General features: G+C 32.7%; 1 protein-coding gene across 1 annotated transcript in view; it reads left to right on the top strand.

Annotated features, from left to right (window-relative positions):
- The window catches only part of LOC139527475 (putative ankyrin repeat protein RBE_0317), a 129,448-nt gene that overhangs the window by 93,567 nt on the left and 13,409 nt on the right, over positions 1–22,472 (top strand). Inside the window, exons 5-6 of the mRNA XM_071322954.1 lie at positions 3,591–3,692; positions 4,808–4,912. Of these exons, the coding sequence (XP_071179055.1) occupies positions 3,591–3,692; positions 4,808–4,912 (207 nt within the window). The remainder of the gene's footprint in view (positions 1–3,590; positions 3,693–4,807; positions 4,913–22,472) is intronic.

Below are 22,472 nucleotides of genomic sequence, written 5' to 3'. Positions count from 1 at the left end.
TACCTGTCAATGGGTCATTAATTCTACAGTGGCAAAATTGACTAGCTTGAATATACAGTTTATAATAATACAGGATGGTCTTGAGTTAATGATTTCAGTTTTTGACACTGTATCATATCATTACTTTTGCAGTTTTCCGTAGATTTGTATTCTTACTATTATTTCCCTTATGGTCGTATGACTCCTTACATGACTATTTATATGATGATACGGCTTTTGTGTTTTAGATTTTGTGGCTTCCCGATTGTGCTGAATCTAAAGGTTTGACTCGGACGATGCTATTTGTATAGCGGGTTTGATTTGTGTTCCTCGTAGCAATAGTTTACTTAAATAAAACTGTATTTTTTAAGGTGTGATTATGAAGTTCTATTAAGTATCATCTCCATACGCTTATTTTGTGTTGATATCATTGCTAGTTGTGACTGTGTGTTTGTCATGATCTAAAACAAATAGTTGATATAATGTATGTATACTATATATGCTGCTAGATCCCAATTATTGTCACGTCAAACAATTTTGATTGTTTTGATTGATCAAGCAACACTATCCATATACTGGAGAAATATATAATTGTTATGTAAATGGGAGTTTGATCGAGCTATAAACCACATTAACACCAACATTTTCTTTTAAAATTGCCGATACCGAGTCAAGAATATATCAGTTGCTGTCAGGTCTTTCCATTGGTTTTGTCAGTTTTTACAGATTTCATCTTTTTTTATTTTACCTTGAGTACGATATTTGCGTTAGTACATTATTGTATCTAACAATCATGAAGCATGATTTCATGGACATTAAGGTGGTATGGGTGTCTTCCTCCATCTTGGATTGTAAAAAACAGAGAATCAGATTTTCCATCAAGTTAGCAAAATTTGATGCAGGAATGCAGATGTTTAATGTACATTTTCATTTAAAAGTACCAATTTATAAGAATATAACTTCTAAATATTGATATTTTTGCAAATGTTTATTATTTTTGGTTGTTTTTTTTTTTTTTTTAAATTGGCATTTTAAGGGGAGGTAACTCTAAAAAAGTGCATTTTCTGAAGGATTCTGTATGGAATTTTCCTATTTTGTATTTTAGCCGGAAAAAACTTACGGTGACCCTATCTTTTCTTTTGATATTCTCAAAGCAGTGTCTGAAAGCTATCTTTTCCTGAAGAATTTAACAATTCTATCATTTTGTTTAGTTTCTAATCACAAAATGGTGTTTTTTCCTGTATAATCCATACAAAATGTATCATTTTGTCCCGTCCTGTAGCTTGAGAAAATGCGCGGTGACCTATCATTTTTATTATATTTTTCAACATGTATCAAAAGATACAACGTTTTGGCAAAGTATGAACAAATTCTATCATTTTTATTTTAGACTCCCATACCACCTTAAAGATCTCAATTATCTGTATTGTTTTTTGCAAAAGAGTGCCTATTTACTATATTCCAAGGAACAATTCATTCAGACATATCTCTGTATTTGTTTGTTATGTCTGGTAATGGTGTAGGTTTGTGGATATATTATTTCTATTTTTACGTATTTGGTTTAATCAATACTTTACACATCTTCGGTTATTAATAGTTTCTTTTGTCAGAGTGTTTTACAATGTTGGTGGATGAACCTGTAGGTCGTTGATACAAATCAGTATTAAGAAACTGAAAGTGTCTATCAATACCCATGCTACGCCAATCTTAACGACCCAAATTTTGCAAAACACGAAACCTCTTTCAAAATTATTAACATCTATTTTATCAGCCATCAAATCCGGGTTTCGATATTATTATGAAACTTCCTATTCTAGGGGTGGCGTGAATCCGATGGGGATACTGAAAAATTCAAAAGATCTTTTGGAGTACGTACAATCTAAGACTACTTTTGTTTATCTTTCAATGCATTTGACTTTTCTACACTTTATAGAAGTATTCCCCTTTCCAAACTAAAAGACAAATTGAAAGAGTTAGCTGCGCTTTGTTTTCTAAAAAAGTATGCAAGTATCTTGTCTTAGGGATGGATAAGTCCTAATTTGTATTTCCTATCATGAGTTTCGTAATAGAGGGTTGTTGCTCACAAGGAAGCTATGAAATCAAGAGTTCCAAATGGTGAAGTTGAAATCATCTCTTCGTAAATTTTACAAACGCCATCACGAGTTGGTTGACCGCTATGGAATAACCGTTTCACAAATGATATCGGATATGTTCCTTACGTCGTAACTACAATCCCCTATCCTTTCATGAATGTGACCTACCGAATTAGACTATTTACCGGATTTGTTATTTCATAAGCAACACGACGGGTGCCACATGTGGAGCATGAGCTGCTTACCCTTCCGGAGCATCTAAGATCACTTTTAATTTTTGATGGGGTTCGTGTTGGTTATTCATTAGTTTTTTTTTTGATGTCATGTGTACTATTGTTTGTCTGTTTGTCCTTTTCATGTTTAGCCATGGCGTTGTCAGTTTATTTTCGATATATAAGTTTGACCGTTCCTCTGGTATCTGTCGTTCCTCTTTTTGTAAAGAATCACTTAGAATCAAATTAACAAAACAAAATTTTGAAACTTAGATTATCAAGATGCTTGATTTCTTACTTGACAACATATTTGTTTCGTTTGGAGGACGTGTTTTCCACAGACTGTTGGCATTCCAATGGGAAGCAATTGTGCCCCTCTTCTTGCCTATTTCATTTTTTATTATAATGAGGAACTTCTTAGGAAGAAAGATACTCTCACTAAATAATTCAGAATTTGGTTACTATATTGAACACATTTATCTCATCGAATTAGACAAAAAGGATACACAGATACAGTATCTCCCAATTGATATTTCCAGGCTTGAATACCCTAACATTATTTCCTTGATCGATGGTTCTGGCACACAAGGAAACTATTAAACCAAAAGTTCCAAAAGTTAAAGTTGAAATCATCCCTTCGTAAATTTTACTGACGCCATCACGAGTTTGTTGACCATTATGGAATAATCGTTTCACAGATCATTTTGTATATGTTCCTTACGTCGTAAATACAATCCCATTACCCATTTGACGAACATGACCTACCGAATTAGACTATTGACTGGGTTTGTAATAAAATGAGCACCAGATGCGTGTATTGTGTTCTATCATTAGTCTGTTTGTCTTTTACTTTTGCACGCCATGGCGTTGTCAGTTGATGTCCGATCCATGAGTTTGCCTATCTCTCATGTATCTTTCGACACTCTTTTATTTCTTGCACTGAGATCTCTTTTCTGAAATCTGCCCGTAATGATACAAACAGTTATACTAAGAGTGTAGGATAACTTACCATGATGTTGTTGGTGTATTTGTTTTATTGAAGTATAAAGTTTTTGTCGGTTTTTTGTTGGGGATGACAATGGAGTACACAAACAGAACAAACTACTTTATGTTATATTAAATGCGATTCGAATACACAGGTCATTAACAGTCTCAGCAAAAAATGCGATTAAGAAAAACTATTTTGAAATTCATCATTCTTGAATTGTTAGCTAATGTTTTTTTTTTGTACTTTAATCATTTGAATGACATAGTTTGTATTACACGTCTGTATGATAATATGAACATTGTAAACCTTTTATTTCAGTATGGTAATACTCCCTTACACGCAGCTGCTAAAGGTGGATTCATCAACATTGTTAAATTGTTATTAGAAAGAGCAGATATAGATCCGAAGAAAGAAAATAAGGTATGAAATGACGTCCTTTACAGGACAGTCCAACTTTGGAAAATCTTTCATCAAACCAAATCAGAAAAAAAAAATGAAAATATTTTATTGAAATATACAAACTCCCACAAAATATGAATAAATTAGTTTAGTAGTACAATTGCTGAATCGTTTGAGACATCCAATAAAAAGAAAGAAAAATGATATTTAATTACACAAATCATGATACATATTAAAAAAAGTAAATTTGATATTATTGCTTACCAAATAACTTTCAACTACGTCACAAATGACGTAAATGTAAGCAGCTTGTATGTTTCTGTTATATAATTTTGACACTTTTAACTATTTCTTGTCCTATTTTTATTGCCTTTATTGTAACCTCTCTCCTCAAATCTGTCCGTTATGATGCCAACTGTTATACTAAAAGTGTGATACAACTAACAATGATAGTGTTGTGTATTTGTTTGTTGAGTTTGACGCCACGAACAAAAATGACCATACCAAGGCAATCAGGTTTTTTTTTTGTTGGGGATGGGGGAAAACACACAGAACAATCGAACTTCTGGAAAAAGGCAACCTATGTCACTAATAATTTAATTTGAATACAGATCACTATGAACGTGTTTCTTGTAGACAAGTAATTAAAGTCGAACCTCGTTGTGTCGAAGTCGAAGAGACCGAACCAAAGTATTCGACTCATCCGAGGTTCGACTCATCCGAGGTCGAGTGTGTCGTCATAAATTTTTAATGCATGAAATACGGTATGAGATGCGTGTCATCTAGATACAATGAACAGTGTGCTTTTTTTCTCGATATGATACTTCATAATTATGTATTCAATCTCCATTTTTGGTCCTTAGTAATAATTAAGAACACAAGTACAGATACAAATCATGCACAAATTAAATCTAGTCTACACAAATATTTACAAAGGTCAGTCGCTATAAATTATGAAGTCACTCGCGGACATAAACTTCATTTACAGTTCCAACAAAATTACAATTCACATAAAAACAGTTTGAAATTCATTGATATGTAGTCAAATGTAACTTTTTTGGACTGTACTTATTTGAATGGATGGTTTTTGTTAACTTTCATAGGATGCCATGAATCTGGCCATCTTTTCATTTTAGTATAATGGTGATACTCCCTTACATTCAGCTGCTAGTCATGGACATCTCGACATAGTACAATTGTTATTAGAAAGGGCAAATATAGATCCAAATAAAGAAACTAAGGTACGTGATGACGTTTTGTACACATTGTGATTTTTTGTTGAATCTTTTATCAAAATCAATGTTAACATAATGTTGCAATACTCATCTCATCAAAGTACTCTAATCTTAAGAGTGAAAAAACGTTATGTATCTAGAATATTCGAAATGCCAAAACATATGTATACCCAAATCATTGTGATTTTATAGGAATCAAAGATAAATAATCATTTAAGAATCGTTGTCTTAGTTTAAGTTTATTTGTTATTCCAAATGCACAGACACATTAAAACAAGGCTGTATCATTAATAAACGCATGTATATACAGCTACTACTTTTTTTTTAATAAAGTCTGAAGATGGGAATCTTTGCGGATCGACGACAGAAGATGTAGAATTTTTGAAAAATGGTTTTAATTAAATGCACTATCAATTTAATATATGATTCCGATCTTAACACATTCCCTGATGAATAACCAACTGTTTTCGACCCGATGGAAACAAACGTCGTTTTCTTTGTATCATTTAAAGCTGCATAGATTAATTATGTGTTTTTATTGTCCCAGTTTGAATAAAACAAAGGAATTTGGCTTAATTCATTTTCAAATAAAAAAGATTTAACTTGTTAACCAATGATATAATATATTTTGTGTGTTTTATTTATCGAATGTCTAACCTTAATTTTTATTGTTTTTTCGACTATCACATATATTATTCTAACAAAACAATGACATAGGTGATTTATTGTTTTATATCTTCAAAATGCCATTTATATTACCTAGTTGTCCTTATTTAACTTAATAATCCAATGCTTTTGTAAACCTGATTAGATTTTATGATATTAGTGAGCCCAAAATGAATTTTAGTTTATTTCAAAAACTGAACAACATATGATTATAAAAATAACAAAATGGAAGTATGAAAAGTCAGAAGCAACATCAATGTTTATCATGCACATTCACTAGGAATGTAGCGTCACAGTGTGGAAATGTGTATAGTATTATTCAAAATCAATATCTCGTTCATGCTTTATGTGCATCGATGACAGATTGTTATTGATTTCGCATTCCATTTAGTATCTTTAGATTTTGCCATTTTGGAATCGCATTTCATTTCCTAATCAGTGCATTTTCAAATTCTTTTTAATTGTATGTGAAAATCACCGGGATTTTTATGGATGTGTCGGTTCAACAGATCCCATACATGTTTGATCGGATTGAGGTCTTGGTATCAACTTTGTCAATCCTTTGCAGTTCGAGTTTGTCTGTATCTATGTATTACCCTCCAAACTGTTGAACAATTCAAATTTAATGACCCGCGACGTCGGCAACACTCATTTCGGCATCAACCATCCAAGTACATCTTTGGCGGTCATTTTTGGGAAGGACTGGTTGACGCCCTATGCAATATTTTTAAAACAAATAAATTTCAAATATCGTTTTCAAAGTACTGGTAAACAACGTAAACATCGATTCTACGTACAAAGTTTAAAAGAAAATAAAAAATGTTGCAAACTTTTATGCTCAATATAATTCGATTTTTAGTTTTATACCCACAGACTTTTATTAGTTTTAAAAGTACCTTAACAGAAAGTTGATAAACTAGGGTTATGACAAAGAACTTCCATCGGCAGCTTCCAAACCTTATTGATAGAGATTCCGTATCAACTGTTCAAATGATACGTGATAGTCATAAGGTAAAAAAAAAACTAGGTACTAACGTTATTCATCATCTAAAGTACCACATATTTTGTTGATTGTTTAGTTTCTTGTCTAGATATTTTTTGGGGTGTAAACACATTCAATTGTTCTCTTAACAATTGTTTTCAATTGGATGAAAGTCCCTTTTCGTTGAGATTTGTTCTCATTGTTATTTTTCTTCTTCCTCCATATTTGTTTGCTGCAGAGTTTTTTTTTGTTTCGAAATATGTCGATTAGATATTTTACATATGACATCGAACAGTTATTGGTGTTTTTTTTCTCCCTGAATGATCAAAAAGTTTTCTTTATACGAGTTATCTTCCCGAACACGGTTTTACTTGTTATTACTACTTTTTTGCAATCGTAAAAGAAACAGAGAAAAATTATTATTTCTTATTGCTCGTTATATCTTCAAGATGTTGTTCTCATTGGTTCAAAGCAAAACACAGACTCAATATATGAGTTGTTTCCCTTCTGTATTTTGTATGAGGAACATGCATTTGTAACTGGTAATCAACAAGTGATAGAGTCCTGGGGTCTTCTGATATAGGTTCCTTAGTTCATTCAAAATATGATAATGTCAATTTTAGTTGAAAGGTTACATTGAAAATCCATGGTAGTTTGATCCCTCTTATATTCCAAATGTTTGATGTTGATATTTCTAGTAACACATATAGTAAAGGTCTTTAAGTTTAAGGTCGTTGCTTTGTGACCGTAACCGGTAGTGAAAATTTTAGGAATCAGAAGTACCTACTCATCTCCCTTATTTTAGCAAAAGTATATAACATCTATATATTTTTGGAATCAGTGTACATTTAACTACCATCTGGCAGCATAATTGACATTTTAAACTTGAAGTGAATATTGTCCTACCAAAATATGTACAGTGGGGTGGAAAGACTGGTAATTGTTTTCTGAACAAATAGTTTTTAATTATAATTATTTTCTATCGATATTTTTTTCTTCAGCAGTATTGTTTCAAAATTGATCATTTAAGTATTTGCTATGATATCGACCAGTTTATACGCTTTTAAAAATTACACTGTTTAACCGAACACTTTACTTTGTGAGACTTATTTTCTGAACACTGATTGTTTTTGTGCAGACTACTCATTTGTAACCGTAAAAGATTACGACAAATTTACTTTACCAAATTGCTTTTTATATCGATCCAGCGCATGCCGAAATAAGTGATAGCATTTGTAACGCGTGAACCATGGGTGATAGGGTCTTTAATTTCAGGTCCTTGTTTCACCAAAATGAAAATAAGTTCGAAGAAGGGGGTCAATGTCAAGTGTTTTTTTTGTTTTTTGTTGTTGTTTATTTTTATCTATTTTGGCTTATCATCACTTATCATAAGATGCCATACAAGATAGCGACAAATTATGTTTTCTTAATTGTATGTTTGGACATATCGTTTGATATATACAAAGGTTACGTTGACATTTAATTGGAGTTGTCTCTCCCTTTTTTTGCTGAGTGTTGCTGCTTAATCTTCGATCACAAGCTTTGCAATTTTGCAACAACATAAAGACTTTTGATTTTTCTACGGTTTATACTACTATTCCCCATACGCAGTTAAAAGATCAACTCCATCATCTCATTAAACAAAGCTATTTCTATAAAAATGGGAATCGTAGATACAAATTTCTTGTTTTTGGGTTATAATAATTTATATTTTTAAAGAACCACAATGAATCAACCAGACAATATATTGAAGATGATATTATCAAAATACTGGACTATTTGATCGACAACATGTTTGTTGAGTTTTGAGGATTCATATTTCAACAGACAATCGTTATTCATATGGGTACTAATTGTGCTTCCCTACTTGCCGATTTGATTTTGTACTCGTATGAAGCAGAATTCATTCAAACACTTCTAAAAGACAAACAGAAAAAGCACCTTGCTAAATTCTTTAATTTCACTTTCCTACATGTTGATGATGTCCTATCATTGAATAACCAATATTTCAGCCAGTACTTGCAGTTCATATATCCCAGTGAAAATGGAATTAGGGATACTACTGATACTAAAAGGACTGCTTCATACCTTGATATTTTCCTCAATATTAACACATTGGACGATGGACGACTTCACACGAAAATCTATGATAAACGGGACGATTTCAACTTCCCAATTATCAATTTACCATTTATCAGCAGTGACATACTCTCTGCCCCTTCGTACGGTGTTTACATATCTCAATTGATACGTTATGCTCGTGCATGTTTACACTATACGGACTGCATATACAGGAGCGTGCTCACAACGCAGAAACTGCACCAACAAAATTATGAGGAGGACAGATTAAAAATGACACTCCATAAATTTTACGGCCACCATCACGAATTGGTTGATCAATACGATGTATCTTTGTCCAAACTAACTATGGACATTTTTACCGCGTGTTAGATTGTGGTTTGTCATTACGTCGTCTGATCATTTTATTAGCGAACGTCAATTATCACCGAATGTGACTGTTTTGCTGTGTGCAAATTCGTATAACTACTTACTACAATTAAATATTACTTAGTATTATAGTTTTCACTGTTATTGATATAAGTTAGATAAGTCATACAAATCTAATTTTGCATTTCAAATTCTTTCTTGATTTTCGGAACACGTTTTAGAAATTTATATATGACGTCATGTCACTTTGGGCGTTGCAATGACTATGGCTAACACGGCTGTGATTGTCATTTATTCGTTTTTATTCTTTAGCTAGTCAACACTTCAGTTTTATCATGAATATCTATTATATAATCATTTTACAAAATTTGCTGTTTGTAAAACTATATATTATTCTTGATAATACTGATGTTTTTTTCCCGGTCGGATAACCCTGCCCTCACAACTTTTTGAAACTATTGATCCTCGGCGATATTTAACTTTGTAGTTGTTATGGCTTTCAAACTTTTTTCATCTGAGCATAGTTTTGTGGGGACGTAGCGCGTCTCGCGTATAAACATATTTTTTAACCTGTTACCTTTTGATGGCTATTATTCGTTTGTTTCTCTGTCCTATATTTTCTCCCATTTATTTATTGTAGCCCTGTCGTGTAAAGTTGTCATGTTAATGTTATAATTAACACTGCCTTTTAAGCGGGAGGTTTGGCATGTCCGCAAAACAGGTTCAACCAACCATTTTTTTCATAAAAAGCCCTGTACTAAGTCAGGAAAATGGCCATTGTTGAACTATAGTTCGTTTCTGAGTGTTTTACATTTCGGTGTTGAGTCTCTGTTGTGACGTAGATCTCTTATATTTGATACGTTTCCCTCAGTTTTAGTTTGTAACCCGGATGTGTTTTTTTTTTTCTCTATCGATTAATGAATTTTGAACAGCGGTATACTACTGTTGCCTTTATTTGTTATAACAGATAAATCATACACAGTATATAATTCAGGTCTTTTGATTAACATCCTTGCTTTAAGACCTTGAAATTGAGGTCAAGGTTAAAATCAAAATCAACGTTCTACATTTCATTCTTTGTTGTATATCATTATTGGTACATGATAAAGTCAAACCTGTCCTAAGTCAGGAATTTGATATACAGTAGTTGTCATTTGTTGATGTAGTTCATACGTGTTTCTCGTTTCTCATTATTATAAAGAAGAGGGACGAAAGATAACAAAGGAACAGTCAAGCTCATAAATCTAAAACAAACTGACAACGCCATGGCTAAAAATGTAAAAGACAAACAAACAACAGCACACATGACACAACATAGAAAACTAAAGAATAATCAACACGAACCCTACCAAAAAACTATATAGATTAGACTCATAGGTTTTCCTAATTGACTATTTTTTGGGTCCTTTATAACTTGCTGATCGGTGTGAGTCAAGGCTACGTGTTGAAGGCCGTACCTTCACCTATAATCGTTTACTTTTATAAATTGTTATTTGGGTTGAGAGTTGTCTCATTGGCATTCATACCACATCTTCCTATTTCTATATAGTTTATTTACCATGGGTCAGCAGACTTTGACTTAAAAAGAAATTAACCAGAAGCAACCTTTAGAACCCAGGAAGTTGTTGTTTTTTTTTCTCACTATTTTCAAGTTACAAGAACGTTATATTTTTAAGATCAGTGTAAAGTAAGGTTTAAATTTTACCAAACCTAAAATCAGAAGTACCTACCATTCTCCCTTATTTTTTTATCAAAAGTATGTAGAAATCATATTTGTTTCATAAAATAGACAACGTACATTTAGCTGTATTGTTTTACACCAGAATTGACATTTTAAACCGGAAGTAAACATTTTCGATCAAAATATGTGTGCTTTATGTAGTGGTAAGACCTTCAGTTGTTCTCTGCACTATTCGTGTTTAATACATGTTTTTCTTTGATACTGGAAATTCAGAAATTATCGCGTGTATTTATAATTGCAATTTTATCGTTTGAGACTGAAATACAATTTTGATTTTTGCGGTTTTGACAAAATTCATAATTAAAATTTATATAAAAAAAATGCGAGTTTAAATCATTGCGATTATAACCCTGTCAGCTTTTTTCGCAGTAATTTAAACATATCAAAAATTTCTGAATTTACAGTATTTCATTCTATATATGGAAGTTTCCTCTGTTACCTATCAAAACATCGAACTTGGACAGTTTTTTGCATGTTCCAAATCAGGTTTCTCTGGTCTTTGTATATCTTGAGTGAATCTTTTTTTTAAATCTGGTTCATTTATCTGTTTTGGGATAAGTGTGACGTCCATTTTCACTGAACCAGTTATCATTATTGTTAAGAACCAGCTAAAGCTAACCACCAGGTAAGGGAATTTATCGCTGTGAATAAGACCAGTTGGTTGCTTGGGCTATTTTTTGTTTTTTTTTGTATTTTTGACACAATCTACGTTTCCACTATCAGTTTTATTCAAAATGTTTTTAAGCGTTATTCATTGTTGTCGACAATTTCATATACCAATTTTAACATGTTGTTTAATTGCAAAATATCGATAAAAAGTAAAAGAACAAAAATACTGAACTCCGAGGAAAATTCAAAAACTGAAAGTCCCTATTCAAATGGCAAAACAAATAATAAAACACATTACACGAATGATCAACAACTGTCATATTTTTGACTTGGTACAGGCACACTTAAATGTAGAAAATGGTGGTCTATACCTGCCTTTATAGTACTTAAACTCTCACTTGTACGATAGTCGCATAAAATTCAATTATATTGACAACGATGCGTAAACAAAACAAGACACAAAAGCAGTACAACAGCAACCCGAATACCATCAAAATCTCCGGATGCTCCAGAAGTGTAAGCAGAACTTCTCCACATCTGGCACCCGACGTGTTGCTCATGTTATTACAAAGACAGTAAACAATCTAATTCGGTAGGTTACATTCGTGAAAAAGGTAACGGGACAAAGATTTGTTCTCTGAATCAGTGAATATATATCAACCTTTTTGAACATACACCAACATGAAAAATCTTCGTAAGTTGTATATTGTGTAGAAGAAAGTAGACATTCGTTTTCAATGAATGAGTTGCTAGATTCATCTATGGCATTTAAATAATAAAGATCATACGCATTGACTCAATATTGCATGTTAAAATATTGATCTCTAACATAAATGAACGAAGGACACGGGAATGTACATATGTTAATTACATTCTTTCGCGACAATTACAGTTATATCAATAAAAGAACATGACTATATTACAGAGCCACTTGCAAATCCTATGCTACTCAATAGTTGGACTCTATTATTTTCTAGTTGGTAGTTTATGCATATATTTATCTTATACACAAAGATGTGAAATGTAAGTTTTACACTATAATCAAAGGTGAAAGAGGGCCTTGGTGGATTTGTTATTTCAATAGTTCATTAACTATATCATGTACTTGTCAATTGGTTATTAATTCTACCGTGGCAAAATTGACTAGCTTGAATGCACAGTTTATAATAATACAGGATGGTCTTGAGTTAATGATTTCAGTATTTAACACTGTATCATATCATTATTTTGGCAGTTTTCCGTATATTTGTATTCTTACTATTATTTCCCTTATGGTCGTAAGACTCCTGGCACGACTATGTTTAAGATGAAACGGCTTTCGTGTTTTGGATTTTGTGGCTTCCCGATTATGCTGAATCTAAAGGTTTGACTCGGACGCATGCCATTTGTATAGCGGACTTTGATTTGTGTGCCTCGTAGCAATAGTTTACTTGAATCAAACTGTATTGTTTTAAGGTGTGATTATGAAGTTCTATTAAGTATCATCTCCAGACGTTTGTTTGTGTTGATCTCTTTGCTAGTTGTGACTGTGTGTTTGTCATGATCTAAAAAAAAATAGTTGATATAATGTATGTACGTATTTATGTTTTGATTGATTAAGCAATATTATCAATATAATGGAACTATATATAATTGTCATGTAAATGGGAGGTTGAGCAAGCTATACACCACATTAACGCCAACATTTTCTTTAAAAATTGCCGATACCAAGTCAAGAATATGTCAGTTCCTGTCAGGTCTTTCCATTGGTTTTGTCAGTTTTTGTCACCCTTGAGTTCCTCATTATTGTATCTAATAATCATAAAGCATGATTTCAAGGACATGAAAGATCTCAATTATCTGTACTAGTATGTAAAATATATACTGCCTATTTACAACATGTACAATACTCAATGGAACAATTTATTCAGACATAGGTCTGTATTTGTTTGTTAATGGCTGGTAATGGTATAGGTTGTCGGATATATTGTTCCTATTCTTACTTATTTGGTTTAATCAATACTGTACACATCTGCGGTTATTAATAGTTTCTATTGTCAGTTTGTTTTACAATGTTGGTGGATGAACCCGGAGGAAATAGACAGAACAACCGACCTTCTGGAAAACTAGTAATCTGTATCAATTGAAAAAAGATTCGAATACATATCACCATGAGCATGTTGTGTGTACAAAAGTTATTAACTTAGTCCTTATGTACAGAAGTTATTAACTAAATATTTATGTTCATACGTGATTAACTTATGTACAGAAGTTATCAACTTAATCCTTATACACAGATTGATTTATAATACAATTCATAAACTTTCATTTGACAACGAAGGTCTCGATGGCGTTAACTTATGCAATAACTGTTACAAAAACAAGTTCTGTCGAAAATACCTCCTTATTTTAAAGATCAGTATGGACCTATCATTTCTTATACCTATACCAAACCAATAGCAACCCAAATGTCGAATTACAAAAACGTTTTGCAATATTTTAATATTGACAACAAATCTAAACCTCCTGATTGCACCTGTGCTAGTTCGCAATTCACAAACATTCTGGCTAGCAACGTTATTACCGTAGACCTCACCATTGTCAATAACACGTCCCTGCGAAATGTGTTATCCAAAGGTCCTTAATATCGTGAGCCTAAATCAAATCAATTGGAAATAGACCTTCAACATACTTATGAATTCAGTCGCGGATTTTGCCATGAAAAATGGCTTAACACAAAAACGAAGACGTAAATATTCTTTCCGAATAGATTAAGTCTGTGAGGTCGTTGATACAAATCAGTATTAAGAAACTGAAAGGGTCTATCAATACCCATGCTACGTCAATCTTGAAGACCTAAATTTTGCAAAAAACTAAACCTCTTTCAACATTATTAACATCTGCTTTATCCACCATCTAATCCGGATTTTGAAATTATTATGAAACTTCCTATTTTAGAGGTGGCGTGAATCCGATAGGGATACTGAAAAATTCAAATGATCTTTTGGAGTACGTACAATCTAAGACTACTTTTGTTTATCTTGCAATAGATAAAACACATTTGGCTTTTCTACACTTTACACAAGTATTCCCCATTCCAAACTAAAAGACAAATTGAAAGAGTTTGCTTCGCTTTGTTTTCTAAAAAAGTATGCAAGTATCTTGTCTTAGGGATGGATAAGTCCTTATTTGTATTTCCTATCATGATTTTGTTAATAGAGGGTTGTTGCTCACAAGGAAGCTATTAAATCAAGAGTTCCAAATGGTGAAGTTGAAATCATCTCTTCGAAAATTTAGGACGCTTTCACGTGTTTGTTGACCGTTATGGAATAACCGTTTCACAAATGATATCGGATATGTTCCTTTCGTCGTAACTACAATCCCCTATCCTTTCATGAATGTGACCTACCGAATTAGACTATTTCCCGGATTTGTTATTTCATAAGCAACACGACGGGTGCCACATGTGGAGCAGGATCTGCTAAACCTTCCGGAGCACCTGATATCACTCCTAGTTTTTGATTGGGTCCGTGTTGGTTATTCATTAGTTTTATATTTTATGTCATGTGTACTATTTTTGTCTGTTTGTCCTTTTCATTTTTAGCCTTGGCGTTGTCAGTTTATTTTTGATATATGAGTTTGACCGTCCCTCTGGTATTTTTCTTCTCTCTTTTTGTAAAGAATCACTCTGAATCAAATTAACAAAACAAAATTCTGAAACTAAGATTATTAAGATGCTTGATTTCTTACTTGACAACATATTTGTTACGTTTGGAGGACGTGTTTTCCACAGACTCTTGGCATTCCAATGGGAACCAATTGTAACCCTCTTCTTGCCTACTTCTTTCTTTATTATAATGAGGTGCCTACTTCTTTCTTTATTATAATGAGGCTGACTTCATTCAGGAACTTCTTAGGAAGAAAGATACTCCACTAAATAATTCAAAATTTGGTTACTATGTTGAACACATTTATCTCATCGAATAAGACAAAAAGGATACAACAGATACAGTATCTCCCAATTGATACTATATTCCCAGGCTTGTATATCCTATCATGATTTCCTTGATAGATGGTACTTGGATACACGGAAGCTACTAAACCAAGAGTTCAAAAAGTTGAAGTTGAAATCACCCCTTCGTAAATTTTACTGATGCTATCACGAGTTGGTTGACCATTATTGAATACTCGTTTCACAGATCATATCGTATATGTTCCTTACGTCGTAAATACAATTCCATTCCCCATTTGACGAACATGACCTACCGAATTAGACTATTGACTGGGTTTGTAACAACATGAGCACCAGATGTGTGTATTGTATTCTATCATTTGTCCTTTGTCTGTTACTTTTTAAGCAATGGCTTTGTCAGTTTATGTCCGATCCATGAGTTTGACTATCCCTCTGGTATCTTTCGACACTATTTTATTTCGATTGCCTGCATTGATACCTCTTTTCTGAAATCTGCCCGTTATGATACAAACAGTTATACTAAGAGTGTAGGACAACTTACCATGATGTTGTTAATGTATTTGTTTTGTTGGAGTTTAAAGCTTTTTTCAGTTTGTGTTTAGGATGACAATGAAGTACACAAACAGAACAAACTACTTTATGTCATATCAAATGGGATTCGAATACACAGTTTATTAACAGTTTCAGAAAAAAATGCGATTAAGAAAAACTATTTTGAAATTCATTATTCTCGCATTGTTAGCCTATGTTTTTTTTGTACTTTAATCATTTGTAGGACATAGTTTGTATTACACGTCTGTATATTAATGCGAACATTGTAAACCTTTTATTTCAGTATGGTGATACTCCCTTACACGCAGCTGCTGATGGTGGATTTATCAACATTGTTAAATTGTTATTAAAAAATGCAGATATAGATCCGAATAACGAAAATAAGGTATGTGATGACGTCCTTTACAGGACAATCAAACTTTGTAAAATCTTTCATCAAACCAAATAAGAATAAAACTGAAAATGTTTTATTGAAATATACAAACCCCAAAAAAATATGAATAACTTAGTCAGGTATTACAATTGCTAAATCGTTTGAGACATCCAAGAAAAAGAAAGAAAAATGATATTTTAATTACACATATCCTGATACATATTAAAAAAAGTAAATTTGATATCATTGCTCACGGAACAACTTTCAACTCCGTCACAAAAGACGTAAATGTAAGCAGCTTGTCTGTTTCAGTTATATAATTTTGACAACTTGAACTATTTCTTGTCCCATTTCGATTGCCTTTATTGTAACATCTTTTTACAAATCTGCCCGTTATGATACCAACTGTTATACTACAAGTGCGAAACAACTAACAATGATATTGTTGTGTATTTGTTTTTTGAGTAAGACGCCACGTACAATAGTGACCATACCAAGGCGATCAGGTTTTTGTTGGTAGAGGATGGGAAAATAAACACACAAAACAACTGAGCTTCTGGGAAAAAAGGCAACCGTTGTCAATGAAAACTGGATACGATTACACATCACCATGGAAATGTACTATGCACACAAGTAATTTATACAAACAGTTTTAACCAAATTGCGATAAGCAAAAAAGATTGAAATTCATTGACTTCCCGAAATGATGACAAATGCATTTTTGTACTTTTATGATGTGTATGAATTGTTTTGTTAGCTTCCATCTCATGCTATGAACAGAACAAGCTTTTTTATTTTAGTTAAATGGTAATACTCCCTTACACTCAGCTGTTAGTGGTGGAAATCTTGACATAGTTGAATTGTTATTAGAAAGAGCAGATATAGATCCAAATTGTGAAAATAAGGTACGAGTTGACGTTTTTCTTTCATACTAAGTCTTGTAAAACATTGTTGAATCTTTCATCAAAATCAATTTCAAAATAATGTTGCTTATAAATTCTATATACATCTCTTCAAAATACCTAAATTTTCAAAATGCAAAAAGATTTACGTCATCAAAAGTAAAATCAAAAAAATACTTTACATGTAACGGCTTTAAAAAAAAGCCTCCCAATTTCTTCTCAACACTTTACAAACATTCATAGTCGAAAATACTGAGGCATATATGAGTTTGGATTAAAATACGACGACCGGATACGCTTAGCATAATACATGTTGCATATGTAGGAACCCACCTTGTTGGGCAATCCAAGTGGATAGGGGTCCTAGAGCTGGAACCCCGCTTTTTAACGATCAATGTTTTTGAATGGAAACATATAACTGGAACCCCCTTTTTACCTTGGGTTGACTACCCCTTTTTAAACTGACTGGATCCGCCACGTGGTGCCCTTATTAGTCTTTAACGAACTAAACTTTATATTTATTTGATCATTAAGACTTAGTCTGAATAAAATCTAAATGTTTTGAATGTATAATTTAGTTAAAAGTGTTCTACTTGTATGTTCCTTAAAACATTGCAACATTGGATTAGAATTAAAACTTCAAGCAAAGGAGCATATCAATATTTTTTTGGCTAATTTGAATTGCCTGAAATATATTTTATGAAACAGTTTGTAGTGAATATTATGAGATAACTCTCATATTCATGTTAAACACAAATTTCTATTTTAATGAAAAAATGAACTGTGTTTATTTATGTAGAAGCAGGGGTTTCAAGACCTTGTGGTCAAAATCTAGACAGCAGGGAGGAATCAGAAAAATGCTATGTGATAAAACATATTCTACTAAAAGAGACCTTTCCTCCTACCCAATCCCCCACGAACACATAAAAATCCTTGAATGAAATATTAAAAAAAACCCACACACACCTAACTCGTTCCATTTCTATTCCCATTGACAATAAAATTAAAATGAAATCCCATAAATAATTAACAATGACATTATTAGTTCGTCAGCTTAGCACGCTATATGTATGGATGTCTTAATCCGAATTATCTATGATAATTACATCATGAATATATGTTAGATTCAGATCGGCGTCCAGTTTCTAATCGACGTCTGTTCCTCAAATCGACGTCCAATATTTTGTTACTCTAATCGACGTCCAATTTGATGTCATGTATTGCCAAAACGACGTCCGATTGATTGTGTAGTCTTCTCAAATCGATGTCAAATATCATAAAATGATTAATTACTGGACTTACACTTATACATGTTCATGTTTTGTAGGGTTCTTATGACAACTAAATTTTCAATTATTTATACATACTTCCCTCAAAGATTTTTAAAACCCGAAATAGTATAATATATATATATTAATGTTTATCTTCGTAAAATATTAATCCAATCGATCTACATTGTAGTGTGTTATTCATATTTATATATTAAAAACATACATGTATCATGCATATCAGTGTAAGTCAATGAGAAAACAACCCAACTACAAAAAAAAACGACATCTAGAGAGCATTTTTCAGTCTGCAACAATAGACAATATATAGATATGGGTTCAAATTATTGTTGAAAGCCGTACGGTTGCCTATAATTTCTCATATTCACTTTATTTGAACTCTTGTGGATAGTTGTCCTGTCCCATTGGAAATCATATCACATCTCCTAATTTTATTGTAGTTTAAATCTCTAAAATTTAGAAATTACACAACTTGTTGACATACTAGTAGGTAATGCATTAACAAATAGATTTTTATATCTGTGACACATAATATGTTTAAAAGTGTCAACTGGTTTTTATAGTTCGTTCTTATGTTGTACTGTTACATCACAATTCTAACTGGTTAGAAAGAGGGGTTGAAACATGCTAACATGTTTAACCCCGTAAAATTATAAATGTATGTGCTCGCCACATTATGTATGTAAGTGCCTGTTCCAAGTCAGAAGAATGTAATTTAGTGGTTGTCGTTGTTGTATTTTTGTTTTTCGTGCATTATGTTGAACATCAACTATGTCGTTATTTTCTCGTCTGAATTGTATTCCATTTGTCACTTTGATGCTTCTTATAGCTGACTATACGGTATGGGCGTTTTTCATTTTCGAAGGCCGAACGGTGGCCTATATCAATTGTTCTCTTGTGAAGAGTTGTCTCATAAGCAATGATACCACTTCTTTGTTTAAAAAAAAAATCAGCTGATATCGGTTCAGTTGGATTTTGTATTCTGTGTCCACAACGGACGTAGATTAGAGAAACTAAAAAAATGAACGTCAATTAGAGAAGTAAAAAAATGGACGTCGTTCAGTGAAACCAAAAATTGGACGTCGATTGGATAGGGATAACATTGGCTGTCGATTTGAGGACATATTTTTGTGATGCATGATTTGGACGGTGGTTTGAGGGACGGACGTCGATTAGAGACCGGACGTGAATCTGGGTCTTACATATATACTCTGCTTTTAACTTATAAGATATGACAAACAGCAATATAAACAAATTAACGATTCTTGTATGTAACAACATATAAGTGTTAATACACAATAATCAAACTGACGAATGCATTTGTTTCATTCCTTGAAAAGTACTTTAGGTGGTTGTTAAGAATTACACTTGAGGTGTTCCCACTACCGCTCTCTATTGCACACGACGTCGCCGTTGTTGTGACGTTAGCTATTCTCTAAGCCTTAATTTGTGTCCGATACAATCACTCTACGATATTGGTGCCGTAACCAGAATAATGAAGTAAAATATATGTTGTCGTGGTAACAGATACATGTCTTCTCATATACTTCTCTTAATTTCCTGTTCCATGTTTCCTTCTGATCTATTAGCTCAATTCCAAGTGTTTCTAACTTCCAAAACTTCTCCAGGTTGCATTATTCTGTCTTTCTTGATGTCATTACATTCATCATATATGTTGGCTGGCCATTGTAACTTGGTGTACCGTGAAGTGGTCCTGACAGTTAATAACCTATTTTTGATTTCACGGCAGTAGGTCACTCACCTCTAATGATATGGTTTTCTATAATTGACCAATAGTAGTCAGCTCCTACGAGTACTGAGACTTGGAAATTGTCGTTCGCGATTACTGGATGTAGGAGTTTAATCCCGGATAAGTACGATAATTGAGCAGCTTTGCGGATGTAAATTTTTGAGTGGTGTGGCGATTTCCGGTACGATCAATACTCTGATCGGCAATTTCCCTTCGTCGATGAGCAAATAAATAGTTGCAGTTTCTAAGTGTATAATTTTCGTACTTTCTGCGCTGTCCCCTAACCCAGATAAATTTAAACTTTCTGTGCCAGTTATTGATAACTGCAATTTAGCGGCTAAGTCTTCTGTGATGAACGACCTCTGTGCGCCCTCATGAAAAAGAATGTTGGCATCTAAAGCTTGTAGTCATGAACTCACAGGATTAATTGCGGTTTTGAGAATGAAATTCGTAGTTGCCTGTGAATGTAAAATTGTGTCCATTTCCGTCTCGCTGTGTTGGATGGTACTTAGGTTCACACTATCTTCTGTATCTATTTTTGCATTATCCTTACGTAAACTCGTGTGATGACGCTTATGAATTTTTTTATTTGATTTACAATCAACCAAGTTATGATGTTCTAACGTGTGATGAAATGCTACCCGCCAGACGAGCGAAGACTGATGCAAAGGAAAAGATAAAAATGTGGACCAAATGAGACTATCGTATAATTATATGGACTGTTAACTGTTCGTGCTTTATTATAATTTTATTTTATTCGTGCTCATTAACAAAGACAATTAAAGATATTCAAAGTCTTATATTTATCAGAGACAGTAATTCAAAGTGAAATTTTCATAATTTATTTTCAATTTATTGTAACTAAATTCATTTGCGGGCCCCCAGATTGTTAAGAATTGCACTTGAGGTGTTTCCGCTACCGCTCTCTATTGTACACGACGTCACCGTTGTTGTGACGTTAGCTATGCAGGGTTCCAATACATGTACCATTGCAAGTAGACGTTTCTATTTCTAAGCCTTAATTTGTGTCCGATACAACCACTCTACGATAGTGGTACACAACACTACATGGAGAAAACTCTGTGAAATCAGCTGAACTTTTTAGTCACGTTCTATTGTTAAGAAAATATGAAGCTTCTCAATTATTAAAATTAGTTTTTTTCAAACTGCTATGTATTCGACCATTTTTTTTTTCGATAAAGAGTCAGGTTCAATTTTGTTTGTAATTTTGATATTCTTGTCAAAGCCTCGAAGAAAAATAGTTTGTCAAAATTTAATGAAATTTAAACAAGCCAAATTAATTTCAGTCAAAGTGTTGAGTACCACCTAGTTTTGAACATTTGGTTATTGTTTATTGTTTTAAACATAAATACACTAACACTTAACAGTTTAAGCTGTAGGATATTTGTATAATCACTCGAAAAAAAAACACGACCGCACTCGGGAAAGGTCGGACTGCTCTCGAAAAAACCCGAACACAAACTAATGTTTTCAATGCAATAACACGATTTTTTGTATTTTGTTTAAACATACGAAAAGTCGTGCGAGGTCATTGACCTTAATTCGTTTCTGATTAGATAATAAAAGAACCCACAAAGTCAATACGGATGAATAATGAATTTTCGTATAAAAATAAATGTGTAGATATTTTTTTATGAATATATCTGAAAATATTCTTTTGTGAAGTAGCAAAGACTATTTGTAACAACTATAATAATAGTTCAATGTGTTCAGATAATTAAACCAATGTATTTTATTAGTTAATTTTACTGAATATTATCCCTGGATATTCAGTGGTAATTTAAGAGGGAAACTTGATAAAATGCTGTACACCAAGTTTAATTGTTAAACGGCAATATATTCAATAAAGAATCAATAAGAGTGAAAAAAAAACATATTTATCTATAGTGGATTGGGAAACAAGTTTTGCAACTTATATTAATCCCTTTCCACTTTTCGGGTACGAGTGTTGCCTAATAGTGGCATTTACATGCTCTTTTTCGAAATCTACAAGGGTGTTTGTAACGAATTTTTGTAACGTGTGTGTATGTGTAAGGATATATAGATTCCATGTAGGCATTTCCTTCTACATTTGCATCGGGTTGTGTATAAAAAAGGGCTTATTCTTCATTTTGGAATTAAGGCTAATTTTAACTTTTGTGTGTGTATAATCTGGATATCTTACAGTTATTATACCAACTGTTGTAATATGAGTGTGATTCAACTTACCATGATATGTTCGTGTATTTGTTTGATGGAGTATGAAGCTTCGCTCAGTAATATTGATTATACCATGGCGACC

The sequence above is a fragment of the Mytilus edulis genome, chromosome 6 (assembly GCF_963676685.1).
Source record: "Mytilus edulis chromosome 6, xbMytEdul2.2, whole genome shotgun sequence".
Taxonomy (NCBI): domain Eukaryota; kingdom Metazoa; phylum Mollusca; class Bivalvia; order Mytilida; family Mytilidae; genus Mytilus; species Mytilus edulis.
This window is presented reverse-complemented; position numbering and strand designations above follow the sequence as displayed.